The 14,177-nt window shown below is 42.2% G+C and overlaps 1 protein-coding gene across 1 annotated transcript; it reads left to right on the top strand.

Annotated features, from left to right (window-relative positions):
* Positions 1 to 37: 37 nt before the first annotated feature.
* On the top strand, positions 38 to 13,918 carry LOC149372587 (F-box only protein 6-like). The gene is made up of 5 exons (XM_089567085.1): positions 38 to 2,407; positions 2,901 to 2,990; positions 3,972 to 4,098; positions 6,341 to 6,476; positions 9,294 to 13,918. The coding sequence occupies exons 1-5, from the start codon at positions 2,071 to 2,073 to the stop codon at positions 9,465 to 9,467; spliced, it is 864 nt and encodes a 287-aa protein (XP_089423211.1). The 5' UTR covers positions 38 to 2,070; the 3' UTR covers positions 9,468 to 13,918.
* Positions 13,919 to 14,177: the final 259 nt, after the last annotated feature.

Here is a 14,177-nt window from a genome sequence, read left to right as displayed (position 1 = left end):
CTGCAGTACAATACGAGGTTTTGCAGACAACTGAAACAGGTGAGTAATAACCATTTGGATGACACTGAATTTTCACACATTTTCCGATAGTTATAGCCATGAAAGTTTTTAGAATTTCGAAAAATCTATTGTCCTCTGCACTGTGTCCTTACTAATTATGGCCATCTAGCGCCCAAAGATTTTTTTTTTTTAAGCCCGCGCGCAAAGCAATGCCCCTCAGCCAAGCAAGTCGCTTCGTGTCGCAGGTGACCACCCACATGACCACCCATCTCGTGTAGGCTGGAGCAGCGAGCAGCGGCGAGCAGCACGGCGCATGTAGCGCAGGCGGGACTGCATGGCGCCATGAGCTGAGGGGCGTCTCTGCACACGCGAGCTTTTCGAGAAAAAACATCTGGCTCGAGACATTAGTTGAACCACAGCGCCAAGCATGGTCATCATCATCAGCCTCACTACGCCCACTGTAGGGCAAAGCGGCAAATGCCTCTCCCATATTTCCACCTGCCAGTCAACAAGTTAGAATGATATAGTTGAATGTTTTTGACCTTAATCTAATACTTGGTCGAATTAGCAATTTATTTTCATTTATCAATAAAACCTGTATGCAGCACCACTACCGTGCGCGACCTATATGGTCCTATGTAGGTCTTGAGGCATTCTTGAGGCTTTCTGCTTGGTGGCGCCGCCACCACAACGCAGGCAACCCAAGGCTGGCGCAGCGGCGCAGCAGGTGCAGCATCTCAGGCAGTGATGCCAACCCTAGGGATTTATCCCTAGATCTAGGGGTTTTTTCTTTGCTTCAGGGATCTAGCGTCTTTTATGTGAAATCTAGGGATTTTGAGAGGCCGTAGAATTGCTACTCTAAGCGGCTTAATGGCAGGTGTATCTGATTATTTTGCGCTTGGAACAGAAAAAAACTATGAAAAATGCTAATTACTACTCCTTTACTTTTAATGTTCTGCCTAGCCGAGAGACGGCGACAGCAGTTCTGCAACGCGAAATTATCGACTGCTGCACAGGGAGGAAAAACGAAACCATGTGACTTTCAAACTTTGTAAGGAATCACTTTCTGAGTTTGAAATTACCAATCCTACGTCTGTATCATTGCTGTAAAACTATAAAAAGATTACATTTTTGGTTATGTCAGTTTGTCGTGATGTCAATCCTTAGTAGCTCCAAAACTATTTGACGGTCTTTGATTGCGACTATGATTAATAACTGTGAGGTAAGATAAGCCATTTCACCGCTTCTGAATGTTCTCTATGAGGCGAGAAGGGGTCTTTCATGAATTCAAACATTTTCGTCTTTCTGTGTGCCTCTTAATACAATCTTTAAAACAATCCTTAATGGTGTCTGAATAAAATACTTTCATGTGTTGACGGGGCTTAGCGGAAAATTCCAGCTCTGTCAACTTGATATCAACTGCATTTATTTTTCAAAGGGCTGCATAGGTTCTTTGCGCGTAATAATAAGCCGGCTAAAGTAAAGCCAGGCTAAAGGAGCAGCTGGCGCCATCTGTGGGCCCTCTATGTAAGCTAAAACTACAAAAAAAAAACATAGAAAAAGTTGCAACTGTGGCTAACACGCTTTTATTTATCTCTGACAAACCAATGGACAAAACAGTGAACTGCGCTGAGACTGTTAAAGCTGAAATGGTCGCATTAACAAATAAACAATTATAAGCTAGAGATTTTTCTTCAATCTAGGGATTTTTTGGGGTTGAATCTAGGGAGAAAACGTTCACCTGAGTTGGCATCACTGAGCATCTGTAAATAAAGTGGAAAGTAGGAGGAGTGACGTTAGCGAGCGTGCAGCGAGGGTGATACAGGGCCGGAAGCGTATAAACATCGGTGTAAACGTTGCGTTCAGTTGTGACAATTCGTGCATTTGTTTTCGGGTGTGTATAAGGTGTCAAGTGGCTGTTGCGTTACATCGGGAGCGGTCAACGTAAATTTCTAAACCTACTGGCCGAGCGCCCAAGGCCGCGGCTGCGCGTGTTTCTGCTTACCTCTTGGGCACCCGCCTGCAATATTGCGCCGATAGCAATCGCCGGTGCCTTGGGGACGCTCAGCTATGAAACACATCAAACGATTCTTGTTCTCCACGCCAGGCGCGGCGATGCAAAACGCTGATCCTTTTCCTCTGATGGACCTTCCTGAGCAGTTGATCGAATATGTGCTGTCGTTCGTGAATCACAAGGACTTGCTGAAGAACTGCCGCCACACGTGCAAGCTTTTTCGTGACATAATCGACAGCAACGGCTTTTGGAAGATCAAGTGCGTGCGGTATGGCAAGGTGATCCCTGCCTTCAAGCTGGAGGAGCTTCCGCCGCGCTTCTACCAGCGCATCTACATCGGAAATCCCTACGGCCGGAATTTGCTCCGCAACGGGCACGGTGATTCTCCCAAAGGTGGGTGGATGTCTGGCTGTCTTCCGCGACCGAACACGTTTTTGTTCCCAGATGGACGCATCAACCTGGCTTACTTGGAAACCTAGCTCTTTGCATCCAGTTTGTCGTGTTGCGTGTTGCACTGCGCGCTACATGTGTGTTGGGTGACATTAGTAGTGCATGTATGTAATGTTCTAGCTGAATAGGTTCGTGCCGTCACTCACACATTTGGCGTATTTTCTATATTTCGCGCACGTCAAGAACAAAATGAAACATTAAGTGCTGCTTTCAAGGATGAGTAATGTTATCAGGGGAATAATTTCTAGTTGTATTTATATTAGTGTGCATGCTGAATTATGCAACACCATGCCACCATAATAAAAAGCCCTGTCTATGTCAGTTTGTCAGTTTAAAATTTACTGACTTTTTTTTTTTTAACTGTCATGTGCACATTGCCACTGCTATCACGTAAGGATCTCTGGCTTGAACATCAGCCCCTTCTCCTTTCCAATAGGTGCTTTCGCGTTTTGGCGACTTATTGAGAATGGTGGTGACGGCTGGAAGTACGAAGAAGCCCCAAAGGGAGCAGATCCTTTGCCATTAGGTAAGCAGTTCAAGAACATATATTCATATTTTTTTACTACAAAAGCACTACCTTTGCCACGTTGCGAAAAAGCTTGCATCTGTCTGTCTGTTTATATCCTCGGAGAGTGAAGCCTCCACTCTCAAGCAGCATCACCCACTAGCTGGAGGCCTGCCCACCCACCAACCAAGTGTACCCTCTTGTGCTAAGCATAGTTTTTTGAGTGCTGATTGTGGGATGCGTATGCATAAGGTCAGTAAATGCCAAACATTCAATCATCTCATACGTCCGTGAGAATGCATTCTGTACATTTGTGCTTAGTATGACCTGCCATTCAAGTATGACATTCAATGGCGACCACTTGAATGCATCGTGACACCCAATGCAGAAAGCCCAGGCCTTTCGGTTGGGAGCTAGATACACAAATTTTTACCACTGCCAGGCTCTTATTGCTTTGGGAAAAAGGCTCCGAGCATATATTGCTTGTTGCAAGTCATACTCAGATTGACAGTGCATGTTGCATTTGCTGGATTTAAGCACAGTGTTCATTAGTGAGGAATTTTTACTTGCCAGAGCAACACTGTGGGCTACGAGGAACTGAGCACTCCCGATTGATTGATTAATTTGGCCACCTGAGGTTTTTAATATGCATTGAGGTCTTAGTACATGGGCATTTTCATATTTCACTTTTGCTGAAATCTATAGTTTCAAACCCATGACCTCGGGCCAAGCAGCCAAATGCCATAGCCACCAAGAACTTCTCTGTCTTGCTTTATTACGTTTGGTAGCATTTTCATGATTTGTTATCAAAATTGGATTATTTGATGTTGTTCCTACCACATACTGGTATCTTATAAATGTTATGACTCCCAGATTCATATTCTAGCTCATGAGTTTTTTTTAGTGGATTGATCATTGCCGTTAAACTCGCTTTTTTTTTTTGCTTAGCATATTGTTATTGACTTAGCATCATTTTGCATTATGCTGTTTTTTTCCCAACAGAAAAACAAGGATGCTTTGCAACCTCATATGGTGTATGCACAAAGCAGCAAGTTATCAACCTCGTGGGAGAGGGTGTTCTTCCGGTAATACTGGACAACTACAAGCCAGAAATCGAGGTCTCAGAATGGTATGTGGCAAGCTCTCACTAAAGTTTGCGATACTTCCAAATAACAACTACTTCGACGTAACTGTGCATTACATATTTTGCAGTGAAAAACAAGGTTTTTTTTTTTTTGGTTTCTCATCTCCGATAGGTCCTGAGTGCATGTGTGTGTGGGGGGGGGGGGGGGGGGGGGCATCTAATGTAGCTTGATATTCGCATTTGCATTCACTAATCTGTTGGAACTTGTTTAAATTGTTACAAACAGCACTTGTACTGTATCTATGAGTTATTTGCCAAGAGCATGATGCATAGCCGTTGAAAGACTGGAAATGGCATAGTTAGCCAGATGCGATACAACATACTTTCTGTTCATAATACACTAAACTGTTGTACACACATGTTATTCCTCTTTCATTGGTTCTGAATCATTACTGGGCACTAGTAAAGTGATTGATGAGTGCCACATTAGACAATTATAATGCTTTAGCATGGAAAGATCTCTGCAAATGGAAAAAGCTTCCAGAAAATCTTCTATTTCACTTGGGTATTCGTGACTTCATCCTTTTTCATGGTTCCGTTGAGCGGGAAGTTAGGAGTTTTCAGGGAATTTATCTGCATTTTTTTTAAGCAGCCATTCTGGAGGTTTATGGACCTTTTTCTAAGAAACTGTGAAGTGTAAGCAAACAAATTTTGCTATATATATTAATTGCTGCATTTTACATGGTCAGGACAAGAATAATCAGCCTGAGTTGATTTGTATTTTTATGACTAAGGAAAATCCACCTATATATGGCAATTTTATTGTACTGAGGAGGGAAAAAAAATAATTTTTTTTTTTGCTCAGAGATCAAAGTTTGTCGTGTTTGTTTAGCATAACAGTTTCTACTTTCATACAAAATTTTAGGATGCTGCATTCGGTATATATTAAGAGAAAGGTACATAGTGGAAAAGGATATAAAAGAAATATAAATGATACTATGCAAAATTTCAGTACCATCTTGAGCTCTAATGCAAGCAGCATTCATCTGGAAGATTGCTAGCAAATTTTATAGCCATAACTTTTATTATGACTACTGTATTCTGCAGCCAGTTTCTGAAAATCATTTTTGAAGTCTCACACTACCTTAAAGGGAAGGCGATTTTTTTGACAATTTGAGATTATTCAATAATTTGAATCTATGAAGCTTCTATGTAAAGCATGCAAAGTAGTTTTTCACTAGCATTTAAAATGGTGACATAATCACCGATTAAAACAGCGACGATGTTCAGGCTTCTTCTCACTGCGTTGGAGCAGTGTGTGGAAACTCGTGCTGACGTCATTGTTGGCGAAATTTCAGATGACCACTGCCTTCGCGTGCATGCTGCTGTGCATCATAGGATGCCGACAAACAATGCTTCATGAGCTTCACCTTCGACAGCATTTGTTTTCTTCCTTGAAATAACCATTTCTTCACTGGAAACTTTGTGCCACTGCACGTGACGTCGTCATTGCGGCCTCTGCCCATTGCAGTGTACTGCAGAGAATCCTGAATGCCGATGCCACTTTATTCTGTGATTACGTCACCATTTCAAATGCTAGCGCTAAAAGATTTCGTATACTTTACCTGCAAGTTTCGCTCATTCGGCTCCTTTAACTCATCGAATTCTAAAACCTTTGTCTTCCTTTTAATTGTGAAGAGCCAAATGTTACATGTAGCATAAGCCAACATGAAAACTACTTCTACACCATACAGAACTCTGGTTTTTTACTTAGTATGAGCACCTCAATGCACTGAGTGCAGGGTAAGCAACAAACTATCAAGCAAAAAAAAAAAAATCTAACCAGGAAGGGCAATATTGGTTTTTTTGCATAATGGCTTTGTTACATTGTCTGTTCAACTGCATATGGTACTCATTGTGGTTTCACAGGGTGCCCGTCTGAAAGAACTGGCATATGTTGCAATGTGGCTCATTATATTTGTTTCGTGTGTGTACAGTTAAGTGCACAGGTGAAGTGCTGACAAGGCTAAGAGGCACGATGCCACCCTTTTATGAAGGCTTGTTTCTTTTCATCCGTTTGATGGTGTTGAGACTTTAATTGCCAAAAATGCTTGAGATGACTGCTTAGTAATTTTGTCGACCAGCTGTATATGTTTTTGAAGAAAGAAACTGTTTATTCCTCAGAAGTCAGTAGTTCTTTATATTGGCAAAGTTTTTGGGGACACATGCTGTGTATCTTGGGACACCTAAGTCTTATTGTCGGATGCATATTTTTTTTTCTTTATAGGCACGCAGCTAGATTTGACTGCGGTTGCGAGTACAGGCTAACCGTGTCACTTCTCGACGACAAAAGGAGAGTGCTGCATGAGTACAGCACTGACGCCATTGTGACCGAACAGTGGCTGGGCCGTGAGTGGAGTCAGGCAAGTGCTTGCTTTCAGTAGTGTGTGTGCGGCTAGAGCGTTTCGAAGTACAACACATCATAATTTGTAGTGTTGCAATATCTTATCGGAACATAGGGGTATTGTCATCTGGTGCCTCCTTTTGCATGTAGCATGTCATGAGCTTTTCTTCTGCTATATCAGACTGCAACATACTTCGCCAGCATTTTGTGCTAATTGCCATTTGCAGGAAAGTCATTACTGGCTTTTAGGATGGGCTCCTCCTCTCCTTCACTTTCCTTGTGACAATTGGATGAGACCAGGAGATGACCTGCCATAGTGGCTCAATGGCTTTGGCATTCTGCTGCTGAGCCTTACATTAGAAGACTGAATGCTGACCTCAACGGTCGCATTTTAATTGAGGCAAATTCACAAAAGCCCATAGGGTGTGTGATGCCAGTGCACGTTAAAGAATCCCCAGCAGTTGAAATTAATTTGAAGCCCTCTATTGCAGTATCTCCATAGTCCTTGTGCAGCTTTTGGATGCTAAACCGATTAGGTAGGTTGATAGAGCAACCACTCTGCGGTCCAAGTAAAAAGTTTGATTGGCAGCAGAAAAAATACATTTAAACTGCACTCTGCTACACGGCTTGCTCTTCTGTCACTCTATTGTGCCAGGAAGTCCATAGCCAGGAAGTGCTGAAACCTTGGCCCAGCGTTGCTCAGCAGTTATGAGTTGGTAGTTAGGCCTACTGCTTTGGAGACAGTCATGCCTGATTATATGGACACTTGGGTACCCGGACAAAACTGTCCTTAAAGAGGGTTGTCCGTAAAAACGAATTGTGAAGGGAAAAAAAGTGTGTTAAGAAAACAGGCTTTATAATTACGGTTTGCTTCTATAGATACCGTAAAATTCGGAACAAGCGCCCCGAACCATGCAAGGGCCCCACCCTAACTTCACTGTCAATTTCACATTTCCGCACTGTTCCGGGAAAGTGCCCCCACCCCCCGACCACGCCCTTATTACACACCGCGCCCATGCAACACTGGTCTGCCCCGTCCATTCCAAAAATCCAATCCAATCCTGCTTTTCAAGCCATTCGCATGTTCGCTCGCACGCGCCATTCGTGGTCTTGTTTTGGCGTTGTGGAGTTCGCGATGCTGATGCATTTGTACACAGTGGCGAAGAAAGTTGAGGTCGTACAATGGCATCAGGAAAATGGAAGAAACGTGCACCAAGAGTCGACATTTTAAGCTCGACCGCAAACGGATACGGGAATGGGGCAATAATTTTAAGAAGTTGCTTCAGCGTAACTACGGGAGAGCAAAACTTCAAAGACAGCTGAGTAACGGCGGCCCAGTTTTCAGTGAATGCGTGGACGATGCGCTCTTTGAGTTCTTAAAGTGGGAAGCAACTGCTGGACGTGCCGTTAATAACCTGCTTCTCTCTAAAAAGACTGTCAGAATAGCCAAAAACGTACAGTTAGGAAACTGCATAGCCGTGGCGCCAGATGACCAGAGTGGGCTTCTAGCGGAATGCTGTGAAGTTTTATTTTCCGACTGACTCGGAGGAATCTTTTGATAGTTTGGGAGTGATTGACATAAAAGTCGTAAATCTTTCACTCAATAAAGTTCATGTTCATGTGCATTGCGCTTCTTTTTGGCGGAAAATGTCGCCGCCATCTTGAATTTCGGCGCCGTTCCCGGATAGCGCCCCCCCCCCCCCCCCCTACTTTGCCAGTGATTTCGACTTGCTAGAGAGGGGGTACGCTTGCTCGGAATTTTACAGTACATAGCGAGCAGTGAGGTTGAAATTAGACAAAATCTTGCGAGCTAGAAATGCATTGCCCTAGTTGCCATTATTTTCAAGATAATGCAGTGCAGTTTGGTGCATCTATAGGTCCATGAGGTGCATGATGGTGCCTTGTGGCAGGAGGATGTACCTCCTACTATGACTGATCTCATCCCTCTAACTAGCTGTACTGTAAATAGCTGTACTCAGTAGGCTTACAGCTGTTGAATGTGGTTTTCAACACACCACAAGTTGCAGAACTTTTTTCACTCTGATTCATGCATTACAGCAAATCATAAGACACATAGGCAGAGCCTCTTGGCACTTTAAAGCATGAAGGCAGAGAAAAGAGAAAGGCTATCATTCAGGCATTTCCACTTTCGCACTGCATTTTGGTGGTATCCTGCACTCTTATGTACAGGAAAGGAAAGATGTATCGCAAGATATATGGAAAGATATATGTATATGGCACTGATTTATGTATATGGCACTGATTGCGACCTGTTGTAGTCTTGTGATGTAATGCCCCCCTCCCCTTATGTAATGCCCGACCACACAGGGGTCTTTAAGGGTCAATAAATGATAATGATGATATGGTTGGGGCAGTAGAGGTTTTTTCCCATCACTGTCCATATCAACGTGGCAAAAAATATATTGACACTAATATCATCTGTGCATTTAGTACGCCCTGTCCTTTGTACGGACAGCGAGTTTCCGTATTAAGGAGGCGGAAATACGTTGAAAAAGTTTGGCCCTCAGAAAAACGGTCCGTAATTCGAGTCATCCATATCAACGGGGAGTCGTAATAATGGGGCACAACTGTACTTTCTATACCACTCATGTCTGACATAACCACCTACTATTGCTATTTTATGGCTTTGATCACGATCATCCCATAATGTACAGAAATGCCTGTCACTTTCAAATACAGTGACGGATAATGTGACGGATAATACAGTGACGGATAATGCTAATTTCGCACCCTGTTTTTGGCAGGAAATATTTGTTCTGTTGCAAAAAAAAAGGGGCTGGTGTAATTTGTGTTGAGTGCATTTTTCTTCCTGCAGGTCACACACGTCTTTCGTGACTACCCTGCAGGCGTGCGTTTTGTCCAGTTCAAGCACTCTGGGACTGATACTCAGTTCTGGGCAGGCCACTACGGGTCCAAGATGGCAGGAGGCGTGGTTCGCGTTCGTGGACAGAAGCAGGCAGCTGGGGATACTGAAACCGCTTCTGCGTAGCTCTTCTTTGTTCACTGCTGACGAAAGCATTATTGATCTGCTGCCTTCTGCAAAAGTGTGCAGCTAAAGCATGAAGTGTTATTTTCTGGCTTATGTAAAGTTGAAATTGTATGGAGACCCTTGTTGGATAGATTTGTGTTGTCGGATACAACTTAAGTCCACAGTGAAGCTCGGCCCACATTTATAATCACCACATAGTATTCCTCCGTGGCAAGAAAATAGGCCTTTATTTAAGCTTTTCTTGTTACGAAAGGGAGAAATTATAATCTTGCGTCGAAATTATAAGCTCAAGAGTTTTGATGCCTTTGGCTTGTAAAATCAAACATTGAAAACCTGATTTCGTTTACTGTGTTTATTGGTGAGCGGAGAGAAGAGCACCCTGTGGCCATGATTCATTGTTGCCAATGGCTGTTTCCTTTTAAAGTATCCGACTATACAGTGTAGCGCTTTTTTTCTTTGCCAAGGCTACCTCGAGAACTTATATTTGCAATGTAGAGTGTAAAAGTATCTCTGTTCTGCAAATCTCGCTTTCTTATGTTTTAATTCAGTGCAGCATTGACTTTATGGATAGAATGGTGCAGTTCCTTAATGTTTGCTGTAACAAGTCTTGCTCTGATGCTTGTCATGTGTCCAGTCACCTCAACTTACACGTAGCAACTGGAATGTTTCTTCCAGCATGTTCATGAACTGCTGGGGCTAGAGTCGTAGAAACGCTGCCAGATTTTCAGACTGGATGTTTAAAATAAAATTCTCTCTCCTGTTACAGCATTTTTACTCATGGGGCCAAAGGCCATAAGAGTACCTAAACTTTTGGAGGACGCTATCTATTTGTCGTGTATTGCAATAGTGGTTGTTAGAATGCGAGGATGTTGCGCCTCGAATGATATCTGTCTGCATTCTGGCAACTGAATGTGCAGACCTATGCTGGTTTCTTGCTGGCCAGAAAAATGTGTGTGGTTAGTGAGTTTGAAGGATAGCAAATGATTTCTGGATAGCCAGGTAGTGGACCAAGCGAGTGTTTTATGGATTTAATTTGAATGCCATTATTTTGTTCGGCTACTCATTTTTTATTTGACTTAAGCACTGCACCTGACTGTGGTGCATGTTTTTGCAGGTTTGTTTAGCCACTTGGTTTTATTTTCATGGAAGTTTTATTTGCACATTTAGTTTGTATACATTCACAGAGGTACACAGGGCTGTTATGCATGACATTAGTTTTACTCTGAGCGTTTTTCAATCTGGGTGAGGATTGTACTTAAAGCAGTGCTTTGGTTAACTTAATGCACTATTAATATGCATTGGATTGTACTGGCATGCTTTACATATGGTTTCCGTCCAACTTTCTGGTTGAGAACTTCCAGAAAACTTGCACTCTCCCGGTGTGTCTATGAAAGGTGATCTGTTTGCAAGTGGAGTTCAGGTAGTGTCACAAAGGTGTGTGAAAGCATGCAGTATGACTCTTAATGTGCAGAATATAATTATGGTGCAGACGTTTGAACCAAGTATGTGTTAGCATAAAAAATGATGCTATGAGGGATGTTTGGTACAGGCACTGATTGTATTGCTTTTTGGACTTTGGCTTGTATTTCAGTGGTGTGCCTCAGGACCATCGTTTGACTACTTTCAGAATGGTGGACATTTAAATGTCACGCTTTCTGTCATTACTGGATCATTATTTATAAGCTAAGGACCAAAGCAGACATAGAGAAAATTCTCGTCCTAGTACCATTACTTAGTACACGTCACTTACCTCAGTGGCCATGGCATTTAGCTGCTCAGCCCAAGATTGTGGGTTAAATTTCCAGCCGTGGTAACTACATTTGAATGGCAGCAAAGTGCAAAAATATCCATCTACTGAGATTTCAGTTAATGTTTAACTACTCTATGTATTTGAAGTTTATCAGGATCTGCCCTCACTATGGCATAGCTTGTGGCCTATAGCATTTCCCTTGGCATGTAAAGCTCAAAGAGACTATTAAGACAGTTATTTGGAATGTCAGGACAAAGCATTATTTGTTTCACTTGTACTTTTTTGTGGCAGTATTTCAGCATTGTGCATGTTAATAGTGGTTGTTTTTCTGCCACAATACTAAAAAATGCATTAGAATCACTATGTAATCCAATAAGACGTTGTTCTTAAAATTTAACCACTGATATATGAACTGCTTTTAAAGAGATCATACTTGATGTAATGCGTGAAAAAATTAAAAAGCATATTGAACAGATGTGACTGTTGTGCAGGGGTCAGAACCTGGCCATTACACCTTCAAAAACCTAGCATAATCTCAGAATAGGGACTTGCATTGCCACCTACCTGCCATAGTTCACCAAAGCCACCACATTTGTATGTACAGTCACTGCGCAATTTACCTTACACTGTTGGTTTTTTAAACAGCTTGTCATCGAGCAGAATATGAAATGACTATATTTGTATTGACCTCGCATAACTGCTAATCCAGTTATCATGGGCCTTTTCTGCTTCCTTTAATCCGTCTTTTGAATGTAAATCTGACGTCTCCATGCCAACCTCTAGAAGAAGTCCTGCTGGATGATTTTGTATCAAGGTGCAACACTTAGTGACACCGCAGCAATATTCCCTTTGCGAGCCCCCGTTTTATGCTTATATTTTTCATTGTATGACCTAGAGTTCAATACCGGTCACAGTGACATCTGAAAGTCTGTGGCTGTGTGTGAATTAAGTTTTTTTCGGCCTTTTCCTGAAGATGTGACAGAATTGCGGGCTTTGTTTTGTAAAATTCTTCCAACTGATGAAATTATACTTGTATGGTGCCCATCACCCCTTTGTTATGCTTCCCTGTGATATTTCTTTTTTAGGGCATTACAGTAGGTCTAAATTATAAGTGAAAACTGCAAACTGTTCTGGGTGTCGGACGTCTAGACTTCCAGTATTGCCTCTGCACCTCTAGTATTAGATGTTGATTGTTTGTGCAGCGCATTGTTTGAGCAATTCACCGATCACAAGATGAGAGTAGGGGAAATCTGGAAGGGCTGATAACTATGGTTGCAAAAGTCCACTGCTGTCTGAGTAGCTGTGTTTCCAGACACAGGACTATAATGGAGAAAGATTTAAGAGATGAATTGTGAAGCTGAGGCTTGATCAAAAAACGATAAGTGTATGTGACTACCAGTGCAGTGTGGCTACTGTGATGGCCACTTGTAATTCTTTGGTCATAGTTAGGCTGGTGTTGCTATTGGTGACATACTCTAATGCTTTGCAGTGTGAGTATTATGGCTGCTTAGTCATGCATGCAGTTATACAGGCCATACAAATATGCTGTGCACATGCAGTTACTCTATAGAAGTAGGAAGCCATAAGCACAATGTATAGCCTAGATAGTTTGTTCTGTTCTTGTGTAACAGTTTGTGTATTGTTCATTGAGAGAAAGCATCCCTGCAACTTGCGTAAGCAGGCCAAATTTATAGCACAATGTGACTCATGCTTTCTTTGTGTGTGTTTGTATGGGCATGGAATGTATATAGAAAGCATTCAGTTTGAAGTTTTAATTAGATGACCGAGAGGCCCACCGATATGTGAAAGGATGGCTGTTGTTGGTAGGGATACTGAAAAGATGCTCACTGTGCCCTGTTGATGTTGATTGTTTGGGGCCTTTTAGTTGTCTAGGGCTCTGATTATAAGTAAGCGGGACCAGCTGTCGCTGATCAGATCCTGGTTCCTACTAGATGTAACCATTTAAAAAAGCTAAAATAGTAGGCTGTTGCTTAAATAGCTTGTGTCTTTCTACTTTTGTCTGGAGGGATGACAGCTTTGGGCCCTCTTGCTTCCTTCGCAGTCACGCACTTGGCTGGGATGGGTGACGTGGCTTTTGTGCTTGCTATGTGGGCAGGTTGGTTTTCCACCTCCCTTTTATTGCATATTGCACTTACTTAGGCACATGTGTAAGTATACATATACTGCTGTGTAGCTGTTGAGCTTAATATAATTTGTGCAAGTAATGGAGAATCTTGAGTCGTGGTTATTTAATAGGCATATAAGCATAGAGAACCTTGACAGAGGTAACAATGTCATTGTTGCTCTGTTTAATGATGCTCATCATAGTCATGTGAAACAAGCATTGTTTCTTTGCTCTTGCATCAGAAACAATACTGTGTGTACCATTAGGTTCTGTTACTTATGGTGCCCATTTTCCGGTGAGAAATAAAGCCATGTCCAAGCCATTTGGTTGACACTGAAGGAAATGTACTCGTGCCTTCTTGTTAATGCCGTATTACACAGTAGCGCACAAAAATGAAAACAAACATGGCACTAGAGGAAGCTGCCAGTCATGTGAATTATGCATAGTGCTTATGCTGTTTGCTTGATGTGTGCCTTCCATAGAGGAAGAGTGGGAAAAGCTACACAAGTGGTTGATCACATTGACTTCTCTTGTTGTAATTTTTTGAGAAGAAATAAAATGATATTGCTTGTTCAATTCTATGTATCTTCCTTTTCTGTCAGTAGGTGTGCATGCCTACACACATGCTTGTCAAATGCTTTGTGAAAAGAAGTGTACAAGATACGTTGTTTTATCGTCATAGTGACATTGTTTGCGTCATGGATGTGCAGTGCAAATGATTGGTGCAATGCTCTGCTGGTGCACCACACTTTGGTGAAGGTACTTTGGATTAGTTGAGACAAGTATAGGATAAGCCTTGCATGATAGTTCGTAGTTAAATAAGTGCAATTTTTTT

Source organism: Amblyomma mixtum, chromosome 1 (genome assembly GCF_055824585.1).
Source record: "Amblyomma mixtum isolate Tamu chromosome 1, ASM5582458v1, whole genome shotgun sequence".
NCBI classification, from domain to species: Eukaryota; Metazoa; Arthropoda; class Arachnida; order Ixodida; family Ixodidae; genus Amblyomma; species Amblyomma mixtum.
Note: the sequence above shows the minus strand (reverse complement) of the source record. Positions and strands in the feature narration are given on the sequence as shown.

Excerpts from the sequence above, each read along its gene's own strand:
- LOC149372587 (XM_089567085.1), top strand. The coding sequence starts at position 2,071 with ATGAAACACATCAAACGATTCTTGTTCTCCACGCCAGGCGCGGCGATG. Across the intron at positions 2,408-2,900 it reads GCACGGTGATTCTCCCAAAG|GTGCTTTCGCGTTTTGGCGA; the intron begins GTGGGTGGATGT and ends CCTTTCCAATAG. Across the intron at positions 4,099-6,340 it reads GAAATCGAGGTCTCAGAATG|GCACGCAGCTAGATTTGACT; the intron begins GTATGTGGCAAG and ends TTTTCTTTATAG.